The sequence below is a fragment of the Mus pahari genome, chromosome 20 (genome assembly GCF_900095145.1).
Source record: "Mus pahari chromosome 20, PAHARI_EIJ_v1.1, whole genome shotgun sequence".
Taxonomy (NCBI): Eukaryota; Metazoa; Chordata; class Mammalia; order Rodentia; family Muridae; genus Mus; species Mus pahari.
The window spans coordinates 45,161,545-45,180,803 of NC_034609.1; the positions used below are offsets into that span (position 1 = coordinate 45,161,545).

At 50.4% G+C, this 19,259-nt stretch overlaps 1 protein-coding gene across 12 annotated transcripts in view; it reads left to right on the forward strand.

Moving 5' to 3' along the window:
- Banp (BTG3 associated nuclear protein) overlaps positions 1 to 19,259 on the forward strand; it is a 77,479-nt gene that overhangs the window by 35,521 nt on the left and 22,699 nt on the right. For 9 of the 12 annotated variants that reach the window (XM_029532397.1, XM_029532399.1, XM_029532393.1 and 6 more), the window contains exons 5-8: positions 5,865 to 5,981; positions 7,407 to 7,582; positions 12,015 to 12,254; positions 16,832 to 16,999. In XM_029532397.1, the coding sequence (XP_029388257.1) occupies positions 5,865 to 5,981; positions 7,407 to 7,582; positions 12,015 to 12,254; positions 16,832 to 16,999 (701 nt within the window). The remainder of the gene's footprint in view (positions 1 to 5,864; positions 5,982 to 7,406; positions 7,583 to 12,014; positions 12,255 to 16,831; positions 17,000 to 19,259) is intronic. The other 3 variants (XM_021220128.1, XM_021220125.1, XM_029532401.1) reach the window with 1 other exon arrangement.

Sequence of the window (19,259 nt, forward strand, 5' to 3'; positions counted from 1 at the left end):
TGGGAACTAATCCTGTGTCCTGAAAGAGCCATGGCCCCACCCCCTCCCATGAGTCCTTTACATTTCAGTTTCCAGTTGTTTGCTCATTTCTGAATTCACCTCCCAACACTGGCATGAAATCTGCCACATATTAGGTAGCCGTTATAGCTTTGTGGCCTATCTCCAGTTCCTAAGTTCATTTATTTTAGTGGCTTTTCTTTAGGATTTGAAAAGAAAGGAGCCTGGCATGTGATGCACGTTAATCCCAACGTTTAGGAGGCGGAGGCTAGAGGATGCTGCGGCCTGGAGGCCAGCTTGGCTTATGCAACAAGACCCTGCTGACTGGAGTTCTCCCTTCTCTCAGGAGGATTTCTGTGCCTTTACTGTATCTGCTGTGAGCTCATTTCCATGCATTGTACCCTTCTGTTTGCCTTGATACAGTTCTGTTTTCTGAAGGTGCTCCATAGTGTGAGTTCTGGTTCATCTTCAGGAAGAACTTTCCCCTACCCTTTCCAACAAACTCTTTATTCTCATGTGATCCAGTACTGTGCTTTATTAGTATTAAAAAAACAAAAGCAAAAACAAACAAACAAAACGTGTCAGGGCAGCTATCTGGATCAATGTTTCTTATTCAGTAGGCCTTGAATTCACAGAAGTCCTCTTGCCTTTATCTCTCCAGTCTGGGGTTTAGGACATGAACCACTGTAATTGGCTTAGGGGAAGACTTTTCTGACATCCCTGTCTCCCATCAGAAGATAGGATAAAGTAGAGGCTAGAGTACTGTGACTAGGGCGACTCATGAACATCCTGGGAGCCTCAGTGGCTCTGAGCTGTAAATAGTCCCCAGGAAACTCACTGGATTTGAAATCTTTAATTTTCAGTGCTTAATATCAACTTCTGCCTAGTGGGTAAGGTAGCTCTAGACATCCTCTGCTTGTATGCTTAGTGCTGCCTGCTGGCTTTAGTGCTCCATCTTTCTGTCTTCTGTGGGATGTTGGCCAGCTGCATGAAGTCCCCAGAACCCCAAGATGCTTAGCTCAGGATGAGCCCAGTCTTAATTTTATGTGGGCCTGAAACAGCAGACTTCATTTGTGGCTGGTGGTGTTGGGATGGTGGCAATGCATTTTGAACAAAGTAGACAGAAGGCCACCACCAGAAGCCAGAGGTGCTAAGTGGACACCGTAGCAGGGGTGAGCAGGTGTGAAGGGAGGTGGCTCAGCAGAGCTGTGGCTGGGGTATGTATGTGAATGTAACTGGGAAGTTGTTGTATAGATTTGTTTGTTTGTTTGTTGTTTTTAAAGCCAAAGGTCTCATGAGAATTGCCCAGGGCAATTTGTAAAGTAAAAAGAGGTCTTAGGTTCTCTTAAGGGAGCTCTGGCTTCTCCTAGAAAGTCCTGATTTGTGAGAAGTAGTGTAAGCTTAGCTTTTTGTTTTGTTTTAGAAAGTTGCTGTTATAAGAGAACATTGGGTTCACGCATCTAACTTATGCCTGGCCAGCTCCATGGTCTGAGGCCGGTGATGTCTTTCTGAGCTGCTGTCTGTGGCAGAGGCACTGAGATGCCCTTGTCTGCATTTTGGCTACAACCTCTTTGGAAGATACAGCATCGTCCCATCTTTTCCCCACCCCCTCGTGTGTGTGTGTGTGTGTGTGTGTGTGTGTGTGTGTGTGAGAGAGAGAGAGAGAGAGAGAGAGAGAGAGAGAGAGAGAGAGAGAGAGAGAGAGAGAGAGAGAGAGAGAGAGAGAGAAGATGTGGATGGCACTCTGTGTTCTGTCTCACAGTACTTGGAAGGAGTAATATGCTTCTCTTGAAGCCTTTGTGGTCAGTGCTTGTCATCCTTTGTGCTGCCAGGCTGATTGTGGACACTCTTCTGATATAGTAGGTGAAAGGACCTTGTTCATACCTGTACTGCGGCTGCTGCTTTGCCACAATATAGAGCATGTTTTACTGCTGAATAGTATGTAAAGGAGAGAATATTCAGCGTGTCTAACTTCAGCCACAAATCAGCATCACTGAAGAACTGAAGAGTCAGGCCAGATGTGACTGTACTCGCCTGTAATTTTAGCACTCGGGAGGTGGAGGCTGGAGGGTTTTAAGTTTGAGCCTAGCCTTAGATACATGATGCTCTCTCAAAGACCCCATCCCCCTCCAAAACTCCCAGCAGTCTATGGGTCATATCATTTACTTTTTAAAAAATTTTCATTAAGTTTTATGAAAAGATTGTTGTCTTATCTGTGTTTTGTCCATGTTTGTAAGTGTGCCATGTGTGTGTAGCACCCATGGAGGCCAAAAGAGGGCATTAGACCCTCAGGAATTAGAGTTATAGATGATTAGCACCCACCAGTGGGTGCTGGAAACTGAAGTTGGGTCCTCTGCAAGAGCAGCCAGTGCTCTTAATTTCTGAGCTGTCTCTTCAGCCCTATCTCATTATTTTCTTTTTAAAGATTTATTTAGTTATATGAGTGCTCTCTTTGCATCCAGTAGAGGGCATCAGAACTCATTACACATGGTTGCAAGCTACCATGTGGTTGCTGGGAATTGAACTCAGGACCTCTGGAAAAGCAGTCAGTGCTCTTAACCACTGAGCCATCTCCCAAGCTCCTTATCTCATTTTTTATTTAATAGAAAAATAAACAACTAGGAGGGAGGGTGGGAAGGGGAGTGGGGGGGGCTGGGAATAGGAAATGCAAATAAATAAACAAGTATAAATTTTAAAAAAGGGAAATAGACAGCTGTGGGTAGAAGTGTGAGTAGTAAAGGAGTGGGTAGGGATCATAAAAATATAAAGAATTTCAACAGTATAAACCAAGGGGGAGTAGACAGCTTGCTCCTGGAGCAAAATAGAGGGAGTCTTCTGTTCGGCAGCCCAGGTGGGGGCAAGGATGGAAGCCACTCTGCCTAGTTTATGCTTTTTACAGTCGGCACTGGAGCAGAGGGGGACCTGGACAGGCGCTCCTCATAAAGGCAGAGCACAGATCAACTGCAAGGTCACAGGAGGCCTTTGGGGTCTAGAACCAGGCAAAAAGCATCCTTCAGTCTGACTCGGGGAAGCAGGCAGGCAGGCCCCTGATTGGTTGATCTGAGAGAGCATAGAAAGAATAACATAGACAAGTGAAGATGTCCTAAAGCCAAAATGATGTAAACTCAGCAGTAAATGAAGTTACTGTGAGACCAGCCTGAGGGATGCCTGCAAGTCTTCAGCTTCTTGGCTATAATATACCAGTCAGAGCTGGGGTGGGGTGGGGTGGGGTGGGGTGGGGTGGGGTGGTGGTGGGGTGACAGCGGTGCTAGAGAGTGCTTGGACACTGTTAAGATGGGTCAGAGGATGATAGATAGATAGCCCTTGATGCAGGAAGGGATGTGGAAGGCAGGAGCTCTCACGTGCAGCAGCATGGCCAGGCCTTAGAAGCTGGGTGTCCTTCCTGCATGGCTCAGGACCATGTGTCCTCTTGATCAAGGCACAGTCATGATGAAACCTGCAGACACTCTTACCACTTTTCAGTAGGCAAGGCTCATTAACACGTCCATGCCATGGGGCAGTCCCCAGCCACTGAAGCAAAAATCATGAGTTGCTCCTGTGGCTGGCCTGCAAGTTCCTCTACATTACATTCTCCAAGGACAAACAGATGGTTCTCTAGAGAGATCCCAAGAGGTGGCAGAGCAGGGCTTTTTTCTTGGAAAGGGACATTGTTTGGACCTGTGCAGGGGACTACACTGCCCAGAGCCACGCAGGTGCCCCTGCGGAATGCAATGGCATCTGAAGGAGGCTTGCCTCTCACTCATGCGTGGGCTCAGGGTTGCTTGCTGCCGTTGCTTTTGGTTCAGGCTACACGGATTTCATAGCTGGGAGCAGTGTTCACAAGCCTCTGTGTGCTCCCAAGAAACTTGTCATTACTTCACAACATTGAGTGTATGGGGCTTGTGTGTGTACACGGCTGTTTGGTGTACATGTTCATGTGCGTGTGTTCCTACATGGTTTACTATAGGAGCCACTTCAGGAGTTGCTGAGCAGGTGTGAAGTCTGGGGATGGTGTGTGAGGATGTAGCAGGAAGGGGCTGTCTCAGGCCAGAGCAGCTTAAGTCTCCTTCTGGAGGGTTCCTGAGAGGCCGCTCCTCCTTCCCTATCATCTCTCCCTGACAGACCACAGGGAACTAACGAGGAGCTGGAGTCCCATCTGTGAGATTCCCTCTCCAGCAGCTCCCGGTTTGTGTTTCACTAAGTCACTAGGAGGGTATCTCAGCCCAGGTACCCCAGAAGTCACACAGGTACCCCAGATGTCACACAGAACGGGGAAGCATGTGGTCTGTAGTCACATACCTGTGACATAAAGGGAGGTAATACTGTGTTCAGAAAGTCCAAATTCTCAGGTGCCTGGAAATGTTTTCCTGATTCCCCACCCTAGTTTGGTGACAAATGTTCCCAGAAGTGTGTGTGTGTGTGTGTGTGTGTATGCCACGCTCCAGCATTTGTGCATTTTCCCCACTTACTCTTGGGTCTTTTCTGGTTACTGTGGAAGAGCTGTGGCTGATAGGATTGTATGATACCAGGCCTTGGAAGCCATTTCCATCTTGTTCTATGAGTGTGGCAAGTGTGTGTGCCTGAGGCCACACAGCCACAGAAGCAGGCAGAGATCGCCTGGGTTACTTTGGATCCCCGGGGACACTCTCTTAGTTTGTCACTTTAGGTGTCACCAGAGAGTAAGTAGAATGATGAGAAACAAAAGTGAGTGGCATGCTGGTACTTACACTTCCTGTCTAGGAAGGAAGTACCCTTTCCTCTGGACAAGGACACTGGGTTTCAGGTAATATAAATGGCTGTGGCCCTGGCTCTTGACAGTAGTCCACACTAGACAACTCTGCCATGAAGTGCTCTGAGTTGACATGAGGAGTGCAGTGGGAAGGAGCCCCTGGGAGCCATGTCCTGCTCGGTCACACCCTAGCGCTGCCTCCCCAGTGTTGTTGAGCCTGGTGACTCTTGGGCCCTGGTCCATTCTCTCCTAGAATTTCTCCTCAAACCCAAGCCTCAAGGCCTCTTGTTTTGGTTTTGCACTCTTTAGAGGGCCGTGGGTGGTGTGTGAGCACATTTCCCTTTGCTGCTCGTGGGTTGGTTGACTGCCTCACTCTAGAGGGCAGATGTGGAGTGACATGAGGAGGGCAGCCATGAGACAGCATGCTGTATCATAGTTTTGGAGGGATGTGGGTGAAAGATGGTAGGGAGCTGAGCTGGTTCAGTGGGTCAGCTCATGCTTCTGCAGGCAAAAGGTCTGAGTTTAAATCCCTAATCTTGTAAACAGCCAGGCATGGCAGTGCATATCGTGTGGCCCAGCACGGGGGTGGGGGTGGGGGGTGGGGGGTGGGAGGGACTGGGCAGATCCCAGGCTTGCTGATTTACCAGCCTAGCTGAATGGACTAGGTTACTCTTCAGTGATAGACCTTGTTTGAAATGAATGAGGCAGAGAGCAGTGGAGGAAGACTCCCGATCCCTGCTCTGGACTCTGCACACAACTCCCATGTATGCGGTGCACACACACACGGACCCTGCACATACACATCATACACCCAAGGGGAAAGTGAAGAGGAACCTGTTTCCATGTAAACCTGTTGCTGAGATGGCTTGCAGATGCATAGGACAGGAGGGTGCCTTAGCCTGTCCTGCCCACTCTGTTAAGTGTTCACAGCCCCACCCACCCACATTATGCATTTGGGTCAACCAAGAATACCAGCTAGCAGGAAGCTGGAGAAGCCCAACTCCAGCTTGGTTGTTCTGCTCTGGACCCCGCTTTCTGCTGCGGCCCCGAGCTCACCGTGTTGAATGATGCGTGTGCTCTGACAATGAATGTCGTTGTTTTAAGGTCTTCTTTTTCTTGTGATTCTTTTGTTTCATAGCGTCGTCCCCCAGACTACAGTAATACTCAACAATGATCGGCAGAACGCCATTGTAGCCAAGATGGAAGACCCATTGAGCAACAGGGCACCGGATTCCCTGGAAAATATCATTAGCAAGTCAGTAGCCATCACCACCCCACCTCCCCTGCCACTGTCATGAGGATAAGTGAGCGTTCCTGAGTCAGGGTTCAGTCTGAGCACATGTCCATGTCTGTAGTCACAGGGTCCATTCCGTTAGCAGCCACCATAGTTTTTAGGCCAGGAAGGGCCAGCCTGGTGCTTAGCAATGGTGGGGTGAGACAGCACAAGGGGTGGGCAGCTGTGAGGACCACTGGGCTGGATCTGGTATGTGAAGAGGCTAGATAGTGCGTGTGGTCAGCTGACCACTCCCATCTGTCTGTTCTGCAGTTGAGCGTCTCCTCAGTTGGTAAATGATGTACTTGTGTTGAGTTGTGACTTTTTTTTTCTCATCCCTATCTTTTGAGATGTGTTGAATGGAACTTCCATCAGAAATGAAAGTGTACAACAGCCATGCTCTGTGGGGCCTCTGCCCGTGGCTCTGCCTCTGCCTCAGGAAAGCTTGGTCACCTTTAATTACCGGCAGTATTCTCATAGATTCCTGTCTTGCTTTTTTTCTCTGTGGGGTGTGGCTCCTTCCAGCTTTGTTCTGGCTTCTTGTCCTGGACCAGTTCTCTAGGCAACAGGAGGCCTGCCTGGGGCTGCTGTGTGTGCTGTGTGGAGTGCTGGAGGCCTGCCACTCTGTTGGGGCATGAGTGTGGAGTGTTGAGGAGCCAGTTCACCGTGGGTAGTTGTGTGGGGTCAAATTCAGGAAGGATCTCCTGCCTCCGGGGATGACAAGAGTTTTAAGGCCCCTTTGACTTTGCTGATGGGAACTAGAGCTTTGTGTCCTCTGTGGTGTGTAGTAGGTCATAGCCCACAGTGTTGACAGAGTCATTCAGAAAGCAATCAGTCCTGGGTCTTTCTGAGCATGTTCTGCTGCTAGCTGTTTGGCTGCTGCTGCACTTCAGGGCCCTGCACCAAGAATGGCTCCCAGAGGACTCCTGCCATCCTGATGGCCTTGGAAGCTGATTCTAGGGTTTGTCTGTGGGAGTCGTAAGGAGTATGGAGGTGTTTTGGAGACTGAATCATCTTGGGTGTCTGACAGCGTGGGTGATGGATGGATGGGGACTCTGACACATGATGACCATTGTGCATGTGAGGGTGGCCTCTAAGATCTGGAAGCCGGATTCTAGGCTGAGTCTCAGGGAGTTGCAGTTTTACTTATTTTGTGCTGTTCATATTTTATAGCAGTTGCTTTATATGTGTCTTCTTGGTCTCAGACTGTTTCTGTGTTATGTTGCCGCTCATCTCCATGGAGGGTGTGTGTGGGGGCATACCGCATGTTGGGCAACCCACCTTATGCATTGGTCCATGCTCAGCTAGACACTGGGATAAGTCCATACAGCAGCGGGAGTCAGGGCTATCTCAGTGTACCACTCATGTCCTCTCACAGCCTGGGCTGCTGTGTTTGTTTCCCGTCAGCGCTGTTCCTGGGCGTCGGCAGAACACCATCGTGGTGAAAGTGCCTGGTCAGGATGATAGCCACAACGAAGATGGGGAGAGCGGGTCAGAGGCCAGTGACTCCGTGTCTAACTGCGGCCAGCCAGGAAGCCAGAACATTGGAAGCAACGTCACACTCATCACCCTGAACTCTGAAGGTGCGTTCCTAGGACTGTCATAGTTGTGCCTTTGTGTTGTTCTTCTGGAAGGGGTGTGGCTTACTGTTGGCAGGAGGAGACACAGTGATGAAGAGAGTTAAGCAGCTGGCATTCCACTGTGGCTGCCAGCATCTATGCCCATCTCCCTGTGCCTGTGCCTCTCTTAAGTTCCTGGCATGTCTGTTATGGGGCTGCCTTCTTGGATGGCCTGCTTCTGAGGAGGAGTAGCTTTCATGACCATGCCCCAGAAGCCACCACTGCCCTTGGCATTTCTCTGTAGGTTTCCAGAGGCTGTTGCTACACTTAGGGAGCACAGTCTTCTCGGGTTGGACTGCCTCTGTGGTGGAGATCTGCAAGTAGCCAGGAAGAGCCATGCGGGAGCTGCCTTCCCTCGGCTCCTCCTTAGGATTTCCTGGGGTCCCCAGTGTGGGGCAGGCTCTTCTTCCTTGAAGAGTCTGAAGTGCCTCCCTGCTTCTAACTAAGTGACAGGGATGTTGAGAGAGAGGAAGGAGCGCCGACAGGCTGAGCTCTGTGTGCAAATCCTACAAATAGACTTGGGACCTGTGAGACCTTGGGAGGCTTTTGTCTCCTCATCTAAATGACTGGTTTTTCCTATAAGCACTTTTTTTTTCCAATTTAATGAAGATTTTGCTTTTAGGTATGTAACTGTATCTGAAATACTAGAAATAATCTCCTTCAAGATTGCAGTGTTAGGAGCTGAAGCTAGGTACCACACACTTGATGGTTTTACAGTTCATGTTCTAGCAGTTGCTAAAATGTCGATTGTTGTTCCCAAGAGTTTGTGTGCTAAGAACTTGACCGCGGTCATGGCTCTGCTGCTCAGAGGTAGACCTTCCATGGGGTGGACCACTGAGGTGGGTCCTAAGGAGGAGGAGTGGGATCCTGGCCCCATGTGGCCTTTCCTTTTGTGTCTCAGGTCCACAGGATGAGCAACCTCCTCTGCCATAGGCTTCCTCCATGATGACTGGCTACCACAGGGCTGGTGATCATGGACTGAGTCCTCTGAAAGCTTTTCTCCTTAGAAACAGTCTGTCACAGTGACAGAAGCAGGGTTAGTTTATCCATGTTTATCCACCGTATTTGTCTGAATCTAGAAAGGTTTTTTTTTTTTTTTTTTTTTTTTGGTTTTCGAGACAGGGTTTCTCTGTGTAGCCTTGGCTGTCCTGGAACTCACTTTGTAGACCAGGCTGGCCTTGAACTCAGAAATCTGCCTGTCTCTGCCTCCCAAGTGCTGGGATTAAAGGTGTGTGTTACCAACGCCTGGCCAGTCAAAACTTTTTGACAACTTTCTGTGACAGATACCCTTTAGGTCCCTGCACCAAGAAGCTGGTGGCAGCCTGGGAAAGCACCAGGTGGCTTGCAACTTAAGTTTTGCTTTGTTTTTGTTTTCTTGTGACCAACACCTGAGATGCCCGGCTGTAGAGAGAGGGGCTGATGGCACATGTGTGGAGCTTGTTTGTGGAGTGACCACAAGGAATAGAGACCTTGGTTGTGCTCAGTTTTCTTACGGAAGAAACATTTGTGTCTTACTGGTTAGAAACCACAACTATATAATAGAATTGTTATTTAAAATAGCTTATTAAAAAAAGAAAAATGAAGCAAAAATGGTACATATATACCAAAAACCTTATTGAAAGAAAATGCTGGAATCTGCCATTTCTAAATTGAAATGTGCAGTTTGTGGAATACATTTCTAAAATTTTCTACTTCTGTGCCATAGAAGTAGCTTCTGGCTGTCACAGTTGTCCTCTAACATGTGGCCTGTCCTTGTTTTCTGCTCCTCTTGCTCATGTGGAACACTGGCCTGGCACCTCACCATCCCCGCATGGATGGGGATTCTGTCGGAGCATCTCAGAGTGCAGCTGCAGGTATCAAGAGTGGATGTGCAGGCACAGATAGGGGCCTAGATTCTGTGGGCGCTCTTAGACCCTGGACGGCTCAAGATCTGTTCAGGGCAGACACTTACAAGTGCACAAGAAGAACATGTTTTCTGGACTAAACAGAGCTTCTTGTTGCCCACTTAATGAGCGAACTGGGCTAAATAAATTGAGACCCTTGGCTGGGTTTCAAAACGTTCTGGGTTGTTTTGTTTGTTTTTTCGAGACAGGGTTTCTCTGTATAGCCCTGGCTGGACGTTCTGGGTTTTGTGTGGCAGTGTGGCCTGGAAGTCAGTGGGTGCTGACTCTTGTTTCCTGTCTGGTTAGTTCCAGGGGACTTCATTCTGCCTATCTTCATTTTTTGGAGCCACTAGTATCTCACAAAGATGTGTCTTAATGCTGGTAAATTGGGGTTGCTTTACAAATGCCAGATGGGAACTAATTTTTCACATGGATAGAAATAAGTTTAATAGTAGTTGATGAGTACAAGTCTGTTGTCTAAACACTAGCTTGGAGAAGACTGAGGTTGACCCGGTAGCTAGTTGGCCTGAGCTGCAGTATTTGAGTAGCTCTGAAGCCTCCGTGGTCACACCTTTTCTAGATTGTTTAGGCCCTTCCTGCTGGCTCATGCCATGTCACTGGTCTGTTGGACGTCAGCAGGGCCCCAGGAATGGCTTAGGAAGCTCACACCTATGACTGGTGCTCTTGAGTAGGAACTGGGTGTCTGGGAGGCGGGGCTGTCACAGAGCCCCCTGTACTGCCAGGCACAGGCAGTGGAAACTGCTTCCTAAGTCTTCCCGCCTCGGCTGCTGTCAGGGAGCTTTCCTTGTTCCATGTGGCGGATGCCCTGGGCCTTGAGTGCGATGGAAGTGGCAGGAAGTTCGTGGTGTCTGCTGCTCTTGCAGGACTGGGGAGGTGATGATTCGTGTTGAGGCATCTCTGCTGCCCACACTGGTTGATAAGTTGCTGAGTGGCAGTTGTTGCACAGTAAGTTTGGAACAAAGTATCTTTTTATGCTCCATATGACCTCCAACTCATGGTGGGCAAAGCCTTGCTCAGGTCAAGGCCCTGGAGGTAACAGAGGACCTGGGCCCCCCAGGCTTGGGTTTAGGAAGGAGTTGCCTCAGGGTCTGCTTTCCTTCCTTCCGGAGGGAAGCTGAATCGCAGACCCAGACCGGCCCTGCACTGATGCTTGCTGGGTAGCATTGGAGGTAGGGTGCCACCTGGAGGTGCACTCTCTGCAGTTTATTTTTCTGGAACTTAAGATAGACTCTCCGCGCGAGCTGCTTGTCTTCTGACTTGCTTTAAAGAAGAGCAGAAAATCCAAATTGCTGCTGGAAGGTTTTCGTTTTAACAGTTTTTAAAAGTGATGATATCATTGAAGATTTATATGACAGGAAAATAAAACAGATTTATTTTGCTTGAACTGTAAAATAAAGCTAGAAGAACGTGTTGCTCAGATGGTAACATGGGGTTGGTGTATTAGCACAGTTAGCATGCCCCTCCTGCATTTACAAAAGTGTGTTTCTGACAGAGTGGGTAGGTGTTGTCTTGCTCTGTGTAGAGACATGATTCTGTGTTACTAGAGGGACCCTGCACTCCACTGTTATACCAGTCTACAAGGTCGGAGGGCACCGGGTTTGTGTGTTGTGGAAGCTAATACACTGAGTGACTCGGCATGGCCCCCGGGCGGCAGTTCTTCCTCCTGCTTGTCCCTTATCACTGAGTGAGGACAGCAGGCCTAGGCCTCTCTCAACCTGAGGTGCTTTTCCTGCCCCCCAGCTGTCTTCTTCTGTTTGTTTTGTTGTTGTTTGTTGAGATGGGGTCTCCTTATGTGCCTATGCGGTGGGAACTCATGATACCCCTGCTTCAAACTTGTAAGTTTTAGGGTTTCAGGCATGTACCATTATAGCCAGCCCACTGGACTTTGTATGCTTACTGGGTATAGCAGGGGCTGACTGACTTCTGGGAAAGGACCTGTCTCTGAGAACCATCTCGCCACTTACAAGCCATTGATGCCACCAAGAGATTATTTATTCATCTTTTTCCATCCTTACCTAGAGCTGAGAGCCCACGCCCAGGTCCCACCCTGCCATCATGTCCCCTGTGATGTTTGTTTCAGATGACCTAAGTTCTGTGACTCTAGAGAACCCTGACTAATACAGTGTTTTAAGGCAGATTGTGACAGAGACCTAGCAAAGGCTTCCTGAGAGAAGTACACGTGACACCAACTGGTGTGTGCTCAGATGAATTGGGCCCATGGATTCGAACCTGGCAGTGCTTGGACTGCTTCACCAGTGTGCTTGCTCACCTTTGAGCCTGCCCAAGGGACTCCTGTTATTTGACCTCAGATCTTGTTTTGATGTGTTCCTTACAATCAGGATGGCTTGGGCCTGCTGCACCTCAGCTCTGGTAGTCAGGTGAAGGTTGGGAGCTTGGCCTAACAGCCCCAGGGAGCTTACATGTGGGCTGTGGGCTGTACTGCCTGAACGTGCTTCTGAGCATTGCTAACTGTGGCCTTTCTCCTCTCTCAGAGGACTATCCCAATGGCACTTGGCTGGGCGATGAGAATAACCCTGAGATGCGGGTACGCTGTGCCATCATCCCTTCCGACATGCTGCACATCAGCACGAACTGTCGCACAGCAGAGAAGATGGCACTGACACTGCTGGACTACCTGTTCCACCGTGAGGTGCAGGCCGTGTCCAACTTGTCGGGCCAGGGCAAGCACGGGAAGAAGCAGCTGGACCCCCTCACTATCTATGGTATCCGGTGTAAGTTCACACAGTGATAACAGCCTGGCTTGTGAGGGCTGAGGTGGTCAGGGAGCTGAAGCTGCACCATGTTTCCATTCTGGGGAGTGATGCGGGGCTCAATGGTCGTCATGGAGATGGGGGTCTGGGACTCAGGATTTGCTTTGGCAAGATGTTGTGTGGCCCCCTGAGCTGAGAGGGACACTTGGGAATGTGCTTCTCAGGGACTTGCAGACCCCATTCTCACTCATTCTTTGGCTGCTTTGGGGGAAGAGAGAGCAGAGGTGGGATTCCTTGCTGCCCACTGCCCTAGCGCCCCCTAACTTCCCGATGGCACGAGTGGAGTGCCACCTTCCTTCTGTTCAGGGAGGTCTTGGCCTTGGCATCGTGACATGCCCATGAGCTCACCTGGCTGTGCCAGAGGCCAGTAGCACTCTAGGACCGATTTTAGTGCCCAATAGGAGCTGGTTGTTGTCCTGTGCTTGAGGAACACCCATTGCCCCAGCTGGTTGTCACTGTCATCCTGCTGATCCGTGGAAAGCACATAAGAAGCTCAGGCCCCACTCACCAGTGGCCCAGCCTCCTAGACTGTTCATTCCAGAGCTACCTGGAACGAGCTGGCAAGTGGTGGCCTCTGCTCTGTGCAGGATGAGCCCTGAGATGGCTGTGTGTTTAGTTTCACTGGGGCCACACCTTTGGCTTTTCCATCATCCCAGAGGGGCAGCTGCATTGTCTTTACCGAGGAGACAGCCACATGGGCAAGTACTGGGGCCAGAGGAATCACAGCTCTGTCAGATGTCCCACAGAAGGTAGGTATTTGACACCTTTTTTTAGAAAGAGAGACTGGCCCTGGGGCTTCGGAGTGTTGGGCCAGTGTACCCTACAGTTAGACATGGGCTTAGCTCCAGGGGTTTGTAGTAGGTGGGGAGACAGGCGCTGCTAAAGCTATGGCCATCTGTCCAAGAGTCTGCCTTGCCTTCCCCAAACCATGGTCTGCCCTGTGCTCACTTGGCTGCAGTCCATGTGCAAGAGGAGGAGTGCAGGCTGTTCATAATGCCCATGACTCTGTGGCCTCAGGCTCCGTGCTAGGCTCTGTTCACTGGTTCCTTAGCTTTGTAAGAACAGAAACTTGGCGAATTGCTGGCATGCCTCCACCTGTGTGGGCCCACTGCCTCCCAAGCGCTGAGATTAAAGCCGTGCAGTGACTTCCTAAACCATTACCTGGAGGAGACAGTCTCCTGGTCGTAAGATGCAGGCAGCACATTGTCCAGAGCTCTCCTGCCTTGGTGCACTGAGGGGTATATTGGATTTCTAGGGCCATGCTAGCAGAGTCCATGCTGGAGCATTCAGACCCAGACCCAGAGGCAAGGGTTGGCTGTTGGCTGGCAACAGCTCCTCCTCCAGGGGCTTTGCCTCTGGTTCTGGGGTGGTGGTGGTTCTGGTGCTTCCTGATGCGGCCTCCGTGAGCCATCTTCTCCCATCTCCTCATAGAGATCCCACTGCTGTAGCCTCTTCCTCAGTCATATCTGCAAAGGCCCTGTGTCCCAGCACGCTGTCATTTGGAGGTCCTGCAAAGATCACGATTTTGGAAGACACTGTTCCATCAGTGACAGGGATGTGGGTGTCTCTGAGTTTGGGTAACCAGATGCTGTCTCTTCCCTGCTCCTGAAGGGTGGCTGGGGGAGCTGCTCTCATGCTTTGGATACAGGCCATTGTATGGCTGTGTCATTGCTCTCATGCTTGGGATACAGGCCATTGTATGGCTGTGTCATTGGGCTGCCATGGCTTGGCAGGGGTCTTGGGGTACCCCGAGAATGCCAGTTTGCCTAGAGAGCCAGGGAAGAGTTGGGTTGGTGTAAACTGGAGGTAGAGCAGCTTGAGTCCCATAGACGAATGGGAGACCTCTTCTCAGAAGGGACCAGTCACTGCTGAGGGTGGCTTAGAATGGCCATCGGAGTCTACAGACTAGGAGTTGTGGGGACGCATGAACGGGCCAGGGTGAGCTGGGGAGATCCTGCAGGTGTCCTTGGGAAACTTTGCCATGCACAGGCCTGTTCAGAGTGCCCCTTGTCCAGCACTCCTTCCATTCCCCTGGTGGGCGCTGATGTTTTTCTGGGGAGCTGCAGTTGTGTGGTGTCTGTACCATGGCAGTTGAGTTGTCGGCAGCTAGTTCTGCTTGGCTCTCTCCTTGGACTTGAGATTATTTTAGCAGTGATTGTGTCCTCCTTCCTTTGTGACTAATGAAGCACTGTGCCACCCACTGAGGAGCACCTGTTTGTCCCCTCTAGTCTGTTGCCTTTCCCACAGTTCCTAGTAGACTTCTGTGTTAGCTCACACAGTGGGAGCTGGGAAGTGGAGAGACATTAGTAATGAGAGCAGAGTCTGCCTGCTCCCCCATAAGTGGGTATGAGCAAGCTGGCTGCCTCCACAGCGGGAAGAGCAGCAGTGCCCTTGACTTGCATGAGCTCAGTGCTCCACTCCTTGGGCAGCAGGTGACCCACAGGTCAGCAGCTAGAGCCTTCTGTTGTTTTGAGGGCTTTTGGTTTTGAGCCTTGATCCTACTGCATAACCTGCTGAGCAGCAGAGGAAGGTATGACGTCAGGCCTCGTCTTGTTTGTCCTCAGTTGTGACGAAGGTGGACACATAGCCAGAAGCGACAATGTGAAATGGCTTCTCCTGTTCCTTGGTTTTGTCTCAAGGGCGATGATGTTCTTACTACATGAGGTTTTCAAATGTGTATCAGATGAGGTAGTTGGCCAGTAGTGAGTTCTGTGGTGACTGCGACCGGAAGCCAGGTAACTAGCCTGGGACGGTCTGTGGTGACTGCGACTGGAAGCCAGGTAACTACAGAGGCTTTTGTCCATATCTAAAGCCACTTGTCGTGCATGTGGTTTCTCAGAGGTTTATGACTCTGTGTCTATTTGAGGTGACCTGAAAGTCAGAACCAGAGCTGCCAGCTCACTCCTGAGGGAAAGGGAAAAGTACTTCCAGGTCACAGGTCTGCTGTCATTATGCCATTGCTGAGTATATGCAAACAGAACACTCAGAGACGTCTCCTCATGCCCAGTACTTAATACAGCAATGAAAGGGTTCTACTCCTTCTCATGTTTGCTTTGATGAAAGCAGTTTTAGATGGAGTTTGGGGATAATTTATCTCTCAGGAGACGGTCTAAGCTCAGCGGCTTTAATAGCCAGAACAGAACGTTTGCCAGCTTAGACTATTGATTATTATAGTTTGAGTTTCTTCATTTATTTTCCTATTAATTAGTGAAATTGTATAAGCCAGCTACAGAGGTCACTGTGTTGAAGGGAAAGTCTTGTGACATCATTCACTACCATCCCTCCTGCTGTAATTGGGGCCATGGCCGACAGAGGATGATAGGCTGGAGACAGGGTCCAGTGGTTAAGAGCACTTACTCCTAGCAGACCTGAGTTCAAGTCCCAGCTTCCGCAGCAATGGCACACAGCTGTCTGTAGCTCCAGCTCTAGGCGATCCAGTAGCTGTGACCTCTGTGGGCGCGCGCGTGCGCGCGCGCGCGCACACACACACACACACACACACACACACACACACACACACACATAATTTTTAATTGGCAAACTTAAGGAATGGCGATACAAAAAGTAAGTTCTAAGAAGAAAAGTGGGAGGGGCCATGGCATGAGGCAGTAAGACGGGCCAGGCGCTACGTGCTGTTCTGTGTGCTCCTGGTCTGCTCTGTGCTCCTAAGGATCGGCAATTTGGGTTCCAGTGCTCTGCTGTGTGCTGTGTGTTCCTGCTCTACCCTCCAGGGCTGGATGTGGCTAGTACCTTTCCCTGGGGTCCCAGGCAACTCTGGGAAGTGGTTCCTGTGCTAAGAGCTTGGGTGTTAGGAGACAGCCTGGTAAGAACTCAGGAGCAAGCAATTGGCCAGGAGCACTGGGCAAACATCTTCAGGTGACCGCTGCTCCCCGAATGCCGGCCAGAGTTTACCGAGTGCACAGAGAGCAAAACAAAGTTCCCCTCATTTATAAGGGAGGAAGGGTAAACACTGTGTGAGATTCCTGCACATTTAAGGTGTTCTAGAAAGCAAGCATGCTGTGCTGAGGGGAGTTTTGGATGAGAAATGGGGATGGTACTGTTAGCTGGTCTGGGGCGGGCTGGGCCAAACAGAGGAACAAAGGGTAATGGATTACAGCTCTGGCAAGACTTGCATGAGTGCAGTTTGAAGTCTCTGTTTGATTCCCTAGGCAAATAGGATGGTATATGTTGCCTTGTGAGTGAGTTTAGGGCAAGAGAAGTTACAGGCTCCAGAGTCTGAAGCCTGTGAGAAATGGAGACTCCTTGGTGTTGGAGTGAAGCCGGGTTCTTTAAAGGTTAACTAGATGGGACGAGTGATGAGTATCTGCATCTGACCCTGCTGACCCTAGTGACCTGAGTGATGGACAGACCTCCTTGATGAAGTGAAGTTTCCTAGGAGATGAGTCAGACCTGCAGGAGTAGGCCAGCGGCTCAGCTGGGTCTCTTAGCAGAGCTTAGCTGCTGTTTGCTGCTCTTAGCAGTGGGGTTCAGGACAAGGCCTGCGCATGAGCGCTCTTATCTGGGACGTGTTCTTTCAGGTCACCTCTTCTATAAATTTGGGATCACGGAATCTGACTGGTATCGGATCAAGCAGAGCATTGACTCCAAGTGCCGTACAGCCTGGCGGCGGAAGCAGCGAGGCCAGAGCCTGGCGGTCAAGAGCTTCTCTCGGAGGACGCCGTCGTCATCCTCATACAGTGCCTCAGGTAGGCTCAGGAGAGTGCTGTCCCGAAGCTCTGTCCATCAGTCCTGCCCTGTCAGTGTGAGGCTGGCCTTGTGGGAGCTCCCTAGGCAGTGGCAAGAACACAGGGCCTGCTTATTTTACACCGTGGGCTCAACAGGAAAATTTGGTGTGGGACCTTTCTTGCATTGCCTGGTTTCTTATCTTCTGAGCATCCTGCTGCCTTAACAGTAGCTACTGTGTAGCTGCAGAGTGACTGTGGGTAAAGGGGGGAGGGCCCATGTTGTGCTCTTTAGTCTTAGTCTGAGCTTGTAGACTCAGGCTTGTCCTTAAGATCACAGAGACATTCTCTGAGCCCTACCTGTTGGCCTGTCCCCTTCTTTCACACTAGTGTAGGGCTTGTGCTCAGGGTCTTGGGCAGTCTTGGCTCTGGTACTTTGCCACTGGGCTATGCTCTCAATTCTCAAATCGTCTCTTAAACTCTTTTTCATAGCTTTCTTGGCAGTAGCAACAGCTCCTGAAAGCTGCGTCCTGGGTTAGCTCAGGATCTGGGACAGCAGCGGGCAGGTGGCGGGCAAGGCTCCTTTTCAGTGCATGCTTTGTCCAGGGACTCTGTTTTGGAGCCCTCCTTGACCCAGAAAGAGCTCTTCCTCTTCTGGTTTAGCGGTTATCAGTTACTTAGCTGTAGCCGTTACCAAGGTTCTAAGGTGGCAGCTGTGTGGGCCACACACATTGTTCCTGGTAGGCAGTGTTTCTGCAGGTGGCATGCAGAACTGGGAGTTGGACTTCTATCCTGGGAACACAAGGGAGCCTTTAGGCTCGTGAGGAATGTGTCTGGTGAGGTTGTATCTGGCTGAGGGGGGGGTGTGGCTGTTGAATGGGGCAAGCGCGACTTCTGGCTGACCTAAGATGTGTTCCTAAGTGCTGTCAGCTCTGCAGGCTGCCCGAGCAGCGGATCTTCATGGTGGCAGCCCATCAGTTCCTTTCGTCTCACTGTGGCTCCCATGGTACTGTCCATGAGAGCTGCATCTCTGGGATTAAAGGGTGGGAAGATTCCGCCGCTAGGTCAGGTTGTAGCGGCCACACCGCAGTGAGCCTTCGTGCTGTGAAGGTGCTGTATAGACTGTGGATGCCTAGGTCTGTGCATTTGATCCCCTGCATCTGGGGTTATGGGTGGTTATGAACCACCACGTGGGCGCTGGGAACTGCACCCAGGCCTTCTAAAGGGCAGCCAGTGCTCTTAACTGCTAAGCTAAGTCTCCAGCCCCCTAAAGTCAGAACTTAATGGCAACCTGAGAAGATCATACTGGGCCACAGACTTCATCATTGTAATAGGAAGATAACAAATCCAGACACCTAACCTAGGGACATTCACAAGGTCTAGGATCCAATACCAAGAAACAGGAAAATAACCAACGCAGACAAAAACAGAACCTAAATCGACCCCGCCCACCGTCGTGACGACGGAGACCCAGTCTGACCAGCCCACCTACTACAGTGTTGCTAAGCTATGTCCAAGGACTTAAAATAGGAACAGGAAGGTAGCAGGGAAGGAAATAAATATTCAAAAAATTGCCAAGCAGAGTTAGAGATGAAACATGAGGGAGAGATTGCCAGCACTGGATTTCATGGCGACTGAAGGGGGTTGTTTCATCCTGAAGCAGAGTTTATTAGACAGGGCCTTGATGAGCCAGGTCTCACCCGAATCCCACATAGTGAGGAGGCACGACCTGTGTTACTAGTGTTAGACAAGCACAGGGCCAGTGGAAAGAGCCAGGGTTCTGTGGCTGTACACATGGTCACACATGGTCACAGCACTGCTCAGATGCACACACAATCCAGGAGCCTTTGCCTGCAGGCTCCACTGCTGCATTCATGCACACCCATGCAGCGCAACAGTATACTGTGTACATTTTCAGACTGTGACGGTCTGCCCCATGGTGTTTGGGAGCCACTGAGAAGGCTGTCTCAGGGCAGCTTCTGTGGTGACAGTGGCGTTTGAGTGAAGGATAAGATACTTAACTGTACAGGTTTTAGCAGTGTTCACAAAAGATCTGAGGAGTGGCAGTGTTGGTGAGTTGGACTGCCTTCAGAGGTTCAGGTGCCAAGGGCTCGGCAGAGAAGAAGCAGGTCAGCGCTCCGTTCACATCGCAGACAACCATTTGACTATTCCCTCTACAGATGGGTTGCTGAGGGACACATGCATCTGGGTCTGCAGATGCTCAGGTTGTCAGGTGCTGGTGTGCTACTGTGGAATCATGGTCAGTTCATATTCTAATTGAGAT